The 15812-nt window shown below is 46.2% G+C and overlaps 1 protein-coding gene across 5 annotated transcripts in view; it reads right to left on the reverse strand.

Moving 5' to 3' along the window:
* Positions 1-1130: 1130 nt before the first annotated feature.
* The window catches only part of LOC144114295 (pyruvate dehydrogenase phosphatase regulatory subunit, mitochondrial), a 95655-nt gene continuing 80973 nt past the window's right edge, over positions 1131-15812 (reverse strand). For 3 of the 5 annotated variants that reach the window (XM_077647927.1, XM_077647926.1, XM_077647928.1), the window contains 3 exons: positions 15469-15648; positions 5052-5246; positions 1131-2045 (listed from right to left, as the gene is read on the reverse strand). In XM_077647927.1, the coding sequence (XP_077504053.1) occupies positions 1854-2045; positions 5052-5246; positions 15469-15648 (567 nt within the window). In that variant the 3' untranslated portion in view covers positions 1131-1853. The remainder of the gene's footprint in view (positions 2046-5051; positions 5247-15468; positions 15649-15812) is intronic. The other 2 variants (XM_077647925.1, XM_077647929.1) reach the window with 1 other exon arrangement.

Here is a 15812-nt window from a genome sequence, read left to right on the forward strand (position 1 = left end):
TAAAATGTATACCAGTGACAGCCACGAAGGTACCACTATGCAATCATTCCTTTAAAGTGCTCGTGAAGTGGGTGTGGGCCACAAATGCAGTGTACAAATGCTATGCCTCTCGACACACAATGCAGCTTTCCAAGACAGACAACCCTCAGTTTACAGTCTACGATATAGACCAAAACTGATCTGCGGCATAAGCAAGATGCAGTGGCGCTGCTATCGCCAGCTGGGGGCAACAGCTGGGGTTACATCCCATAGGAATACATGTAAACAAAAGCTTTCAGAGCCTTTTTCTAATTTCACAACGCACCTATGATGGCGTCCCTTCGTAAACAAAAGCCGAGTGCATCCTAGAACAAAATGTGCAAGTATGAAATGTCATTTCATGGTACTTGTGTGCAGGAGTCACTACCGGGTGGGCTATCAGGCGGGAATGGGGCTTATAGAAACATATGCAAACAAAGCTTTCTAAAGTATTCTAAAATAATTTCACAGGGTACCTATAAAGGCGGCTGCTTGCTAACCACTGGCGTGTACTTTTAAGGGCAGCATCAAAAAGTATGCAGTCGTTTCGAAGCTGGTATCTTTTTAAAACATTGCGATAAATGAGTGTTGTGATGCCAGACATAACCCCAACAGGTGCTTGATATGCTGGGTGTCTCTTTGAATTGCACAAGCTTCTTGTGCAGATCGACATGCTGCCTCATGCGCTGCATTTGCTCACTAAGAGCAATTCAATCTAGACAGCTGTACATGAAGGGCAGTTCTCAAACGGCATGGTAAGGGAATGAAAGCGAAATGCACACCTGAAGAGGTATTCATGCAGGCAATGGAACCATAGGTGCATTGTGAAGTGAGAGCGACTGCGCACACATCACACCTTCGTGAGGCCGTGTGGCGACACAGCTTCCAGTTTTCTTCCGGCGGCTACCGGAGCAAAGCAGGGGCTGTTCATTCAGCCAAAAAGTTCAGTGCCTGTCTTGCTGGGAGATGTGGTGGCGCTTTGCCTTCGGTGGCATGTGTTGGGTGCAGCTCGCTGCCGTCTTTCTGAGTTTGCTTCCTCTCTTTGGGTTTCTCTTACCTCCCTTCCTTTTGCGCATCTGTTCTGTTTCCCCCCCCCCCCCCCCCCCATTGTCTTGGTTTTTTTTTTTTTTTTGCCTCTACTGTCCTGAGACCAGCACAGCCCCACTTCTCCATCACCATGAGGTACTGTTCTGACCCCTTCTTTTCTCTTCGACCCTTCCCATTCTGCCTCCGCAGCCCACCCGCCCGCTTTGCTCATCCCTCTCAGTGGCTCCCCCCCCCCGCTGCCCGTATGAACTGTGAGACTGAGAACTGACACAGACTTTGGCTCTTCAGTGACTTTGTGAACCTCCACTTCACATCCGTCCGTGCCGCAATATCCCATCTGAATACCGCTTTGGCAGATGATTGCGCAGATGATGCCCCCGGCAAGCTACAATAGGCTTCGACATTCGAGAGCGCTCTCTATGTTTATAAACACATTGTTGGTCTATATATGCAACACAACAATGATGAAAGTAATTTTGAAGCGAGTGTGGATCAAATGGGTGGCACAATCGAATGCCACAGAAAAAAAAAATGCATTTGTCTAAAGTCTACTCTCTAGTCGTCACACTAAGCACAGTTCATTATATTAACAAAATAAATAAATAGCATAAGTTAATCAATAAAATGCTGCCTAAAGTTGATGCAGTGTATCCTGCTGTAGCATCATACATTTTGAACAACTACTCAGCATAGGCAATTCGTAGTTGCAGTAGCTGATTTTTTTTTCAGTCGCCATTTCAACAGAGCAGCACAACTAGAGACACACCTGACCACTTGTACAGAGACATTCATCTTGTTGCTAGGTAGAGCCGGTCAGGGGTGGTGACCTGGTAAGCCAATGATGGTGAGTGTATGTTGGCTCGAGCTGCAAACTTGTGACCCGCAATATCAACATAAAACTCGTTCTTCAAGATAAAGTCATTTGTGAGCACTTGTGCTACACCGTTTTCATCCTTGTTCTCCACAAAGCCCAGGCAGACCTGCAAGATCAACAACCTTAGGGATTCAAGTAGCACAAAATGCGTGCCATAAAATGAAGGCACAGTGCCGCTGTCCTACCATATGTCTGCAACAAGCTCACACCAGTCAGATTTCTTAAACGCATGCCTAGGCTTAGACATATAAAAATGTATATATATTAGAAAGGTGAGTGCTTATTTACACATATTTCACTCTGTCGGAAATCATGCAAAAGTGTGACTGACAAGCCTGACGTAAATACAACCAAAAAGTACAGACTGAAGAAAATTTTGTGATGTTCACCTTAACCAAGATAACAAACATTAAGTCTAAGAAGGTTGACAAAAGAAACAGATTCAGTAATCTAGTGCTACATTAGGCTAATGTTCCTCCTCTTCCATTCTCCTCTTCCTCATTTTCCACAACAGCAAAAATTTTTACAAACTGAGTGAAAAAAAAAAAGCTCCAATAATATTCATACTACATTGTTCACTTCTTACAGCCTAGGAATGGCCTTGTATGGGCTCCAACACAGCATATAAAATTTTTGCATTTTGCTGTCGACCTCCATGAAAGCCTTAGTTTTAAAAAAGGGCAAGGAAGTTACCACACTCCTCCTACAATTTCTAAGGATAACACAACAGCAAAAAATACCTTACATGACCTGCAGAAAATGTACCAACTGGATACGGTAGACTAATGAAAGACACTGTACAAGTTTCTCCAATATTAAGGAGCAACTGGTTTGCAGAAAAATACAATTTTTTTTTGGTACTTCTCTACTAAAGCTGGAAATCACTTTAGGATATTATACACCAAGAGGAAAACTACCGTAGTTCGGAAAAAGGAAAAAATGCGCTTGTCACACATAGTTATAGAGTAATCATTAATTGCATGCTCAAACTTTGTTTCCTTTCATATTGGAGAGACCTGTACCTTGTATGGCTGACTAAAAAAAATTTAATACAGTCGAGCCCACATATAATGGCCCCACTTAATACGAACTTTCGCTTATAACGAACAAGACCTGCGCAACCGTCAAAATATACATTGTTTCAATGGCACAAAATCGCACGTATAACGATCGTTATTAAGCCCTGCTGATCGGTTACAGCGAACGGACGGCGTAAACCCGGCGTTGCGATTTGGGATAACCTGCGCCTGACCCCTTTGTGCCCCCGGCGCACGGTATATTTTCCCGAGCCTTATCGCAGGCGAACTGATTGCAAGACGACACGTGCCTCTGTCTATAAAAGCCATGAAGCTTTTCAATAAAATCTTAGTTGCAAGTACCACCCAGTGTCATCACCTCCCTCTGTCCTGTGTCTGCTGTGGTGTATAGCCTCCTGATGTCTCACCAACTGGCCTACATATCTACCCTCCTAAGTCATGAAACTCAAGTCTGCTTTCGCTGATGAGTTTCCATTCTCATGTTCGCAAGCACACCCATGGCCACAAGCAAAGTGGACTAAAGACATCAACAGTTAGACAGGCTGACTAGAATGAAACAATGTGCTCTGAACACCACTTCCAGGTTCCACTAACTTTTGTCTACAAAAATATGTAGACGAATCACAAGAACTGTCTGAGCGCAGGTTTCTTTTTCTAGCTCTCAGAATGGCTGCTTATGTTTATGTACAACATGCAGAGGTTTTGTACCAACTAAAACTGCAGAGCCTTGCCCAATAATAAAAAAAATATAATATATACACAGCTTTGGGCAGAATAAAACTTGCTACAGCATTTTCTCGAATCTAAGTTAAAGGTGCACTAAAGAGGAATCTGAACTCGTCTATTTACCGTGGGAACTCGATCTACACGTTCTGAGCATTCTTAGAAACTTCGAATTATTGCCCTGTATGGCCGATTTCCCTAATTTAAATCAAATTAAACATTCCGGCTCCCACCTTTTTTGTTTTTTAACTCAACACTGAAGGTAGGAAGAGTCAACCAACACGTGGAGTGCCTTTCAGCCAGTACTGTGGCGACTTGTTGCTCGGCCATCGGTGTAGTGATACGTAAATCAAAGAGTCCACGTGTATTTTTATTTCCGCGGGCCTAATTTGCGGCTATGTTGTCTGCAACTAAAATTATTTATTCACGGAAACCTATAAAACTAAATAAAAGCGAAAGCGAAGCCGCCACGAGACTGGCTGAAAGGCAATCTACGTGTTGGTTGACTCCTCCTACCTTCAGCGTTGAGTTCAAAAAAAAGGCGGGAGCCGGGACGTTTAATCTGATTTAAATTAGGGAAATTAGCCACACAGGACAATAATTTTAATTTTCTAAGAATGCTCGGAACGTGTAGATCGAGTTCCCGCGGTAAAAAGACGAGTTCAGATTCATCTTTAGTGCACCTTTAACAGTTTTTACGAAAACACTGGATTCAAGACCTACAGGTCGGATTAGATTTCAGGATGTGGTTCCACCAATGCCATTACTGCGCCTTCATGGTAAATGCGCCTTCATGGTAAAGGTCTTCATGGTAAATGTCTTCGGGGCCTGCCAGGTCGACACATCTGGCAGGTGAAGGCCTTTAGGTCTTTACCCAAAGGCCTTTAGGGTAAAAGCCTTATGGTAAAGGCCTTGAGGGTGAAGGCCTTCATGGTAAATGCCTTCCAGGTAAAGACATTTAGGCAGAAGGCCTTTGTGGTAAAAACCTTTAGGCAAAATGCCTTTAGCACGTAAGGACCTTAAGTGCCCAGCGTAACTAGCGCCACTAAACGATATTCAACAATTAGCCATGCTAAACTGTCTGCTAATTTTTTTTCTTGGCTTCAAAATTTTTCAAGGTAGGCCAACAATCGAGGCTAATTTAGATTCGAGTAAATATCAGTATATACTAAAGTTCAACTGTAACCCAGTTCAACTTAAATGAAAACACACATAGGAAATTGCTCCGACACATTTTCCAATTAATATGTACTGGCATCCATCCATAAATATGTCACTCTTGGTTCTTTTCAAAAACATCACACTGCAGAAAAAATGAGCATTCCACCAGAAAGTTGGTTAAGAAGTCCTACCTGTCCACCAAGTGTAAAGCCATAGCAAGTAGTGGAAGTCATGCCTATGCAGCGGTCCTCAAACAATATAGGCTCTCCACCCCAGGGCCATGGGTCATAGTCAGGATCATGCTCCTTAAGAAGTAGCTGCACATACCGTCGTGTCACACCTGCTTCCTTCTGCTTCAGCAGAGCTTCCTTGCCAAGGAAATCTTTCTATAAACAAGAATAAAAGCAAGTACAGGTACAGCAGTTTAAAAGAAACTTCAACTTTAGGCTTTAACTTGACCATGCCATCACTTTAACTCAAAAGCAGACCATGTACTGCAAAGAACAAAGGCATGATCCAAAGGCACAATATAAAATAGAAAGTGCAGACATTCAAACAGTCTGAAATTGCACTGCCCCAACCCACAAGCAGAAAAGCATCCGCATGTCATTGCTGTGAGCAAGACAAATATAAACAGCCTTTTCAAGGAAAAAATAAGATGTAAACATTAATTAAGTTAAACAACAGCATCTTACATATTGTCGTGTGTGTTATTATTATTCCCTCATTTTGCACTTAACGTCTTCTTCAACCAGCTGGGTGCCGATCGACGGTGAAGAGGTAGAAGATCGGCAGAACCTGCTCGTGAGCCCGGCCGCGACCGCTTGACCTGTCTCTGGCGCCTGCTACTGTGGTCCTGGTCCCCCATCGTGCCTTCAACCCGTGTCGTCTGAACGCCCCGTGACATTCTGGTGGAGGTGCCATCTTATGCAACGTCATCCCCTACCTCCCGCTTCACAGAGTCCCATTCCCAGCCTTGGCTGCCGCCCCTCTGCTGAGGAGGACGAGATCCGTGCCAGTCGGCGACTTCAAAGACTCAGCCCCGAATTCAGCCTCTTGCCGCATTTTACCATAAGGTCCGTGCCAGCACTGCACATGGCTCGGTCCACCGTGAGCCAAGGCCAGCTGACCGATTCTTCGCCCCCACCTGCTATGGTTTACCTCCCCGTCGCTCCTCGTTCCGCTGTCCCGTTCCGTGGCGAAGCCTCCGACGACATCGACGATTGGCTTCAACACTATGAACGCGTGGCCCGCCACAACGGCTGGACTGCGGAACATTGCCAGCAGAACTTATATATCTGCCTTGAGGGCACTGCCCGTCACTGGTACGAGAACCACGAGCACACCCTTACATCGTGGGATACCTGCAAGACTCAGCTGCGAAACACTTTCGCAAACCAGCATCGCTGTCAACACGCAGAAAACCTCCTGCAAACCAGGTTCCAGGGCCCCGATGAAACCGTCACTAGTTTCGTGGAAGACGTGTTGCGGCATAGTGCCCGAGCCGACCCCCGTGCCACCGAGGAAAAGAAGGTGCGCTTTCTTAAGCGAGGCATCAAGTCCGACATTTTTGGCAGCCTCGTTCGGGCTCCTCCCACAACCGTGGCCGAGTTTATCGCCGAAGCGACTAACATCGAGCGTGCCCTCGCAGCCAGGGCCGATCATTACCGTCGACTTGCTGGAGTTTCCAATACTTCCAGCCTTTTCGCTGACCACCCGGCGGCTTACCCTGTCGATGCCATCCACCTACGCGAGGTCGTCCGCGAAGTTGTCAGGGAGGAACTTCGAAAGTATCTGCCACCCATCGATTACACATCTTCGTCCCCTCTCACAGAGGTCGTCCGAGAAGAAGTGCAACGTGCACTTCATCCTCGCTGCTCCGTCACCCCTCCGCCTGCACAGCCTACTGTGACGTACGCCTCCGTCGTCCGTCGTTCGTCGCCGCCAATGGTCGGCCGCCCGTCTCCTGCTCCACAGTCACCACCGTCTCCTGCGCCTGCCGACACCCCTCGTTTCCAACAGCGTCGACCAAGCAAAGCCGACGCGTGGAGGACTGCCAATGACCGTCCGCTATGTTTCCACTGCGGGGAGGCTGGACATATCTATCGTTGCTGCCCTTACCGGGAGCTCGGTCTTCGCGGATTCCGGCGAGATGCGCCCCGTCCCAAATACGGCGAGCAGCCTCGTGAAATTGAGGAATTTTTGCGTCATTCCCCACCACCTGAGCGGCCTTCTCGTCGTGCGTTTCGCTCGCCGCCGCCGCGCCGGCTGGATTCCCCTCTTCGCGACCGCCGCGGAAGCCTTTCTCCCCGTCGGGAAAACTAAGTCCGGCGACGCCTGGAGGTGGCGTTGCCGACCACGAATCTGTAAAAAAGCCTCCTCGTACGACGTCCCGCTCCCCCTCACCTACCGACGACAACCTATCCGCCGATGCTTTCGCCACTTCTGCTTGCCCGGTGTACAATAATCTTCGCGTACTTATCGACGGCCACGCCACGACGGCCCTCGTCGACACCGGCGCCGACTACTCCGTTGTGAGTGGGGAGCTGTCCCGCGCCTTCGCAAGGTACTCACGCAGTGGGATGGCCCACAAATCCGAACCGCCGGAGGCCACCTCGTCACCCCAGTCAGCCACTGCACTTCTCGTGTAGAGATTAACGGTCTCACGTGCCCCGTTACTTTCGTCATCTTGCAGCGCTGCTTGAGAGATATTATTCTCGGTATGGATTTTCTGAGCGAGTTTGGCGCTGTTATCGACCTCGCCGACTGCCGCCTCACCCTTCGTCGACCTTCCTTTGACCCGCCGAGCTCCGAGCCGACGTTCTCCGAGGCGCGCATCTTAGCGGACCACGTCACTTTGCCGCCTGACTCAAGTATGTTTCTGCTGGTCGAGTCCACACCGGTTGCCTCTGGCGAAGTTCTTCTTGAAGGCAGTGTGCAGCTACTTCTTGACAGGGGTGTTGGTGTTGCTAGAGGTGTCACGCGGCTTCACTCTGGCTGTGCCCAAGTCCTCGTCACCAATTTTTGCGGCGTTCCGCAGCACCTCACCAAGGGCACAGTAATCGGCCTCATCGAACGCCTCAGCACCCCTGTCGCTGCTAAGACCCTCTCTGCGGCTCCTTGTCCGCCTCATCCCCAACCCTCGATGCCTCCCTTAGGTGTCAGCATTGCCCCGCAACTCTCTGCTCAGGAGAGAGACGAGCTCCTCGCTCTGCTCGGTGAGTTCCACAACCGCTTATCTACGTCAGCCGGGGTTCACCAGACGCCAATAGCAAAACACAGAATAATTACCGATGACGATGTCCATCCTGTTCGTCAGCAACCTTATCGGGTTTCGCTAAAAGAACGTGAAACGATACAACATCAAGTGCGCGAAATGTTGGCCGATGACATTATCCAACCATCTCACAGCCCTTGGGCTGCTCCGGTGGTGCTGCTGAAGAAAAAAGGCGGCACCCTTCGCTTTTGTGTTGACTACTGGCGCCTCAACAGAGTCACGAAGAAAGACGTATATCCACTTCCGCGCATCGATGACGTGCTTGACGACCTGCGCCATGCCCGTTACTTTTCATCCATCGACCTTAAAAGTGGGTATCGGCAGATAGAAGTCGGTGAGTGCGACAGAGAAAAGACGGCTTTCATCACCCCGGATGGACTGTACGAGTTCAAGGTGATGCCCTTCGGACTCTGTACTGCTCCAGCGACCTTCCAGCGCGTTATGGACACTGTGCTCACCAGCCTCAAATGGTAAACATGCCTTGTCTACCTTGATGATGTGGTCATTTTTTCCAGCATGTTTCAAGAACATCTTGTTCGCTTAAAAGCAGTCCTGCAGGCTATCAGAAACGCCGGCCTAACCCTCAAGCCTACGAAGTGCCAGTTTGCCTATGATGAACTGAAATTTCTGGGTCACGTCGTCAATCATGAGGGCGTCCGTCCCGATCCCGATAAAACAGTCGCCGTCGCTTCCTTCCCGACACCATTGGACAAAAACGCCGTGTGGAGGTTCCTGGGCCTCTGCGCTTACTACAGATGCTTTGTTCTTAACTTTTCGGATATCGCCACTTACCCGCCTCACGAAGGAGTCTGTCCCATTCCTGTGGTCTAGAGAAGAGCAGCTTGCATCTGACCATCTAAAACGACTCCTGCAGGCTTCGCCTGTCCTAGGCCATTTTGATCAGGACGCCGTGACAGAAGTACACACTGACGCTAGTAACACGGGCCTCGGGGCCGTCTTGATCCAGCACCAGAATGGCATCGAACGTGTCATCACATACACCAGTCGTGTTTTGTCGAAGGCGGAAACCAATTACTCGACCACCGAAAAAGAATGCTTCACAGTAATTTGGGCGATCACAAAGTTCAGGCCCTATCTGTATGGACGCCCATTCCAGGTGGTAACAGACCACCACTCTCTGTGCTGGCTGAAAAATCTAAGGGACCCTGCAGGCCGACTTGCGTGGTGGGCCCTTTGACTGCAAGAATTCGACGCTACGATTGTCTATAAGTCTGGTCGCAGACACACTGATACTGACTGCCTTTCCCGCGCTCCAGTTGAATCCGCGCCTGCTGATACGGACGACAACTTTGACATCATCTTAGGAGCTCTAAGTACCGACGATATGGCGGCGCGGCAGCGACTCGACCCCGACCTTCGCGACGTGATCTCACATTTGGAGGGTCAAGGAGGCGTAGTTCCTCGTCCTTTTGTACGCGTAGTACGCAATTTATGCCTTCGAGACAATGTACTTTATAAGAAGAACTTTGCCCTGAGCCCAAGGTCTTGGCTTTTAGTTGTGCCCACTGACCTACGCGATGAAATTATAGAAGCGTCTCATGATGACCCCTCCTCGGGACACTTGGGGTTCAGTCGAACGCTCGCGCGAGTACGTTCCAAGTACTATTGGCCACAACTTGACAAGACCGTCCGCCATTACACCAGGACCTGCCGCGAGTGTCAACGGCGCAAGACTCCACCCGTGAAGCCTGCGGGACACCTTCACCCCATCATTCCCCCGCTCAGTCCATTCCAGAAGATCGGTATGGACCTACTCGGACCTTTTCCAACGTCGCAATCGGGCAACCGATGGATCGTTGTTGCGACGGACTACCTCACGCGGTATGCCGAATCATGCGCTCTGCCCTCATCAACGGCTTGGGATGTGGCAAAGTTTTTCGTCGATTCCGTCGTTCTTCGACACGGTGCCCCCGAGGTCCTTATCACTGATCGTGGTGCCGCATTTATGTCACAACTTATCTCACAGATACTGAGTTTAAGCCACACCACCCACCGCAAAACTACCGCATACCACCCGCAGACAAACAGACTGACCGAGCGTCTTAACAAGACCTTGACTGACATGCTCTCAATGTATGTCGACATCGAGCACCGAACCTGGGACAAAGTGTTACCGTACGTAACTTTTGCGTACAACACTGCAGTTCAAGAAACCACCGGATTTTCGCCATTTCGCCTGGTGCATGTCCGGGAAGTCGTTACCATGCTCGACGCTATGCTGCCCCACCAGCCAGACGTCTACGCTCACGCCGATGCTCAACTCGTCGCTCAACTTGCGGAAGAAGCCAACAGTACACGTTTTTCAACCTTAATTTTCCCTCTCTGCGCATCAGGGCGATGCGCCTTTCGGGAGGGGAGCAGTGTCGTGTGTGTTATTATTATTCCCTCATTTTGCACTTAACGTCTTCTTCAACCAGCTGGGTGCCGATCAACGGTGAAGAGGTAGAAGATAGGCAGAACCAGCTCGTGAGCCCGGCCGCGACCGCTTGACCTGTCTCTGGCGCCTGCTACTGTGGTCCTGGTCCCCCATCGTACCTTTGACCCGCGTCGTCTGAACGACCCGTGACATTAGTGGCCATGTAAACATTTGGCTCATTTTTGTTTGTTTTTGTGAAATTCAGCAAAGTTTTGACATGAGACCATTGGTTACAATCAATATAAGTGAACTGTGTGAGACACATGAATGTACAAGTAGACAGCACAGACTACTGTTTCCATTCATATTTTCTTGTGTCTCACACTGTTTACTTTTACGGACATTTGTGGTGGCTGCCATATTAATTTTTTTTGTGCATGCTAACAGTTAGTATATACTTTTTTCTGCTGCGACAAGACGAGTACCAACAACTTACAACACAAGCCTGGAGTTAAATGACAAGTGGTAAAAGACCCTCCAGGGAAATAACAATGCCAGCAATGCCAAATCTGATTTTTAAAAAAACAGCCCCAGATTTCGATAGCGTTCATTCCACTAATATCAAGTTTGTTTATTTCCTTCTTTATATTTCTGTGAAGGAAAAAAATAAACATTTTGAATAACAACAACCTAATGCGATGGAACCATTTCCACTAGTGAACTAAATAAATGGTACCAGTGACACAAGGCTAAATGCACATGACTTCTTTTTGTTCTTTACAGCTCTGTCCTATTTTTATATGGGGCCACAAAAAAAAGTGCACACCCATTGACCAGAAATACTGTTTAGCACTGACAGTAAGGCCCCTACTTTCCCGTGATTCCACGAAAAATAGCCAATTTAAGCATTTTTCGCAGAATTGTGCGTTAGCAGTTACATTCACTTTTCTGATGCTATTGTTGTTATTGACATCAGAAGAAATGACAGTAACAGGAGTTTGGGGTTCCGATTTACGAGTTTATTGAGTTGATACCATTTGCACATGCATTTTTGCCAGGCACTGAACTGAATATATTGTTGTAGTAATTAAATTTCATGACTTATAGCTCTCAGTTAAGATGATTACAGTATTTTTTAAACTTCACTAGTTTCGAGGAGTCAGGTGATATAACGAACTGCGTAAACAGTTTTTCTTTAACCTTTATTTTGTGCAGGAGAGCTCATGGATTATCCACGGCTTTTTAGCTTTCTGTTTGTGATGGCGTTGAACCGAAAAGGATTTGTCATAGACAAAATTTACTTAACCAATTTGTTGTACGAATCGTTTGCGTCGTTTGAGCGCATCACGTCATTCCATCTAGCTGTTCACATTTCAGCTCGAAAGCGTTCCAGAGTTATATCTATGCGCTGATAGCTACTGCAAACTGTTGGGAGGGCACAATGAATGTTCAAAGCAAACATGAAGGTGAATGTTAGACGGTGGTCGGAAATTTCACAGTTAGTAGCCATGATATCCAGAGAGGAAGACGTAGAGCAGGTTACGTGGGTGGGCGCATTGATAAGGTTTGAAAACCCATAAGAATCAAAGAGGGACATAAGTTCTGCTTGTGGGACAGAGACTCTGCATATCATTGTTCACGCCCCCAGCTATGACGAGGGTTGACTGGTGGACATGTAATCAAGGGGACTTTCAAGCACATGCAGGCACTTTTCGATACTGCCGTCTGGGGGACGGTATAACACAGTGAATACTTCACAGTCATGTTCAACTGACAGCATTTCATAGTCTGCAGTAGATAAAGTAAACTGCTTTAACTCTGTGACTGACCGAGGGTTCACAACTTGGATTGAAATTCCGCCACCACTTCGGCTAGGTCTACTTAGAGCAAAGTGTGTGTAGCCATGTATAACCAAATAGTTCGCTACATCATGGTACCACGTCTCAGTAAACATTAGTACCACTTCAAAGGAAAATTAAAGGAGTCAAAAAGTGCCCGTATTTTGTCATTCTTGTTGTTCACAGGTTGGCAGTTTAAATGAAAAACCCTGAGGCTGTGTTCCTGAGCAAGCTTTAATGTCACTGGAGCAAGCAATTGATACGGGTCCATGTTAGAGGGTGGCATTCGATTAAATGAAATTACCCAAGTCATTTTGTTCACATCCGCAAAAGCTGAAATTTTTAGCACTTTGCTCTTATCCAAATTTTCCACGGATCCAAACAAATTTCTAATATGCCTTGCTTCCCTTGGCAACTGCCTGTGCCAACAAACGTTTTCTATCAGAGCATAAGTGTTCATTTATGTACACTGATGCCTTTGTCTTCAATCGAAGGTCATCGTGAAACAGGTTCTTTTTGCTTTTTGCGTTTTGAAGGACAGCATCATGTTTTTTCCAGAGAACAAACTGGGCTACAATGTTAAATACAGATGTGTCTCCATGGACAGGTATGCAATGACAAGTGTCAAGGTGTGAGGCCAAGATGTCTTAGTCACTTCTTTGCACTTAGCACTGTTTGAATACTTCTCGCACTGCACTACGCATTCCTCACACATTTTAGTCTGAATTGTCAGCCATCCACAGCATTCTTGTGATGTTCTGTTTGTCTTTCGTGGATGCTCATTTTCATCAAGAGCTTTTTTGAGATCGAATTTAAATATCATCATACTTCTCGTCTATAAATTTCAGGCTAGTCTTTATGTCTGCTCAGAGCGGATGCCTCGTTTAAGAGAATCTTTGAAAGCTTTCAAGTCTGCCTTGATTTCATTCTTAAGATCTTCAAACACACTTATCAACTCTTTATTGACATTCGACATGATTGCATGAGGAATGAGGTTTCACTGTCACATTTACAATACACAGATTGCAGCAGTAGTGGTGCGGCAGCCTCAAAATACAGAGTAAGTAGTAGCCCACAAGGTTCAAAGCACCAGCCTGCAGCAGACGAAGTAGAAAGCCGGGTGAGCAGGAGGACTGGCCGTGCTACTCATGCCACTGCTACAACCCACCACCATCCTGTTAACTAGATCACTGGTGATTTTGTCAGCCTATGGCTACCGATCGGAAAGTGTCGTTTATCCCATAAAATGCTGTCTTAAATGGTGGACCCTATATTACCCTTGACAACACCAAAAATTTAAAGGGGTACTGAAGACAAATTTAAGCTGACGTATCTACTGAATAAATTACTGCATTATAAAGACAAAGACGCTACTTTCACTGAAAACAAGAGCTTTTAAAAGCTAGAAAAGGTAAGAAATTAAATATATCGCCATTACCGGCTGCTTTCGCACGCAAACTGTGGCGTGCCGAGACAATTTTTTAGCATGCGGATCTCTGAGGCTAGGCTACACTGCCATTCAATTCCAAACAACATTAGTCCTCTTCAGAGTACAAGTCACAATTTTTAAATCCAATTTTCTCAGCAACAAATGTATCTTTTACTGACCGATAAACATCAACATTGCCAGAAAAAGTCACAGAATTGATTTTTACTGCGGACAGAAGTAGGTTATCTTAGTGTCCCTTTAATTATCACACAGCATGCGTCATGGAAAGTGGCCGTAATCTGGCGAAAACTTAAATGACTCAAGCTGCCCATGAAGCTGGGCTCAGGCACCCTGTACCTAAGATAAATAAAACCCCCTAGCATGTAGCAATATTAACAATAGATAAACATAAATTAAAAAATAGAAAAGGCAAATTAATAAAACTTTAAAATAATTTAGTTTTATGCACCTGCAGGACAAATACTTCATACATGTACAACCCAAGCCACAAAACTGAGCTGCGTGATAACTCCTGTTTTAAACTTAAACTGTCCCAAAGCTATATAACAAGTCATTATCATGTCAGTTTCAAACCACCCTGTATTCCAGTGTCTTCAAACCTAACTGACTAGCAGAATAAAATCAACAGGCTAAACCACACAATATATGTGAACGCACAGGTGAGATGGAAAGAAACGCAAACAGAGAGGAGCCTAGGTGCTCCACGGTTCGCATTTCTTTTCATTGTGCTTTTGTACTTCGGTGGTATAAAAAAGACGCTAGAGTTGCCCACGATGCATTCTAGGATGATTCTAATGTCTTTTTCTAACCGCCCAGGTAAAAGCCTGATCAAAAGAAATTTTAACGGAGCGTGTAGGCAAAGCGTTGCTCGCGTTTCTTTCCACTGCAATAGTACAGCACCACACACAGTATGACCGGCAATGTGCAGGCTACATGCCAGGTTGTGCTCCCAGATACATAACATGACTAAACAGCATCACACTTCAGAATAAACGTTCACCACTTTCAATTTGCTGAGAGCTTTGTTTGTTACATACAAACTACTAGAGCTTTCACATGCTGCTTTGTAGTTGTGCTTCTATGTTTTAATTAAATTCAATTAATGCATTCTTAACTGTAAAATCTAGACCTGGGCTATGAAGTATGCTGTCATAAAGGGCTCTGGGTTAATTTAAACCATACAAGGTTTAAGGCTTAAGGTTTGAGACCACTGAGACACCGTAATAGGTTGCCCTTTCTTTTTTTTAAATGGTCAGATCAATCACAACGAAGAGAAAAAAGCAGCGGGAACAAGTGTGCAGAGCATGCTGAGTGATGCGAGAGTAACAAAACACCCTCCCTATGACTTACAAATGCACTGGTCACCAGAGGCACAATTCGACATGACAGTGCACTTTACCTCATGCATGCATGGATAGGCATACTACTGTGAGTGGCAGCACAACAGTAATGTATTGCGCATTACTTTGTGTGAGGAGTAAAGAAAGAGTCTGTACTTGGCTCACCAGGTATACTTTGTGAAAAGTGCCTGGTGAACCAAGTACAGACAATTAAATTTAGTTTTCTTCATGAGAGTTAAGAGAAGGCCATCTCAAGTCACTATCTGTGATAGGAACACATCAGAGCACCATTTAAAATGAAAAATCTGAGATTAAAATTTTCTTACATCAAACTTGACCCTGAAGGCTCGTCCACATTCAAATGGTGTTGTTGTACAATCCAGGTCCTTTCCCCAGAAAGCAAAAAATTTCTCAATTCGAAGTGTTCGCATGGCAAAGTAGCCAGCATGCTGAATGCCATATTTCTGCCCTACTTCAAGGATTCGATCATAGACATGAAGAGCATACTGAAAAAAAAAAAAAGAAACATGGTGTAGTAGGAAAGGCTCTATCTACAACGTTACGCTACACTCGATTTCAAAACTTTATGAGCTTTTTGTAACAATACACTCAACAAACATTCTTTACATATTTTACCTCTATACTACAGCTCACAGCTAGCAAATGAATG

Source organism: Amblyomma americanum, chromosome 1 (assembly GCF_052857255.1).
Source record: "Amblyomma americanum isolate KBUSLIRL-KWMA chromosome 1, ASM5285725v1, whole genome shotgun sequence".
Lineage (NCBI taxonomy): Eukaryota > Metazoa > Arthropoda > Arachnida > Ixodida > Ixodidae > Amblyomma > Amblyomma americanum.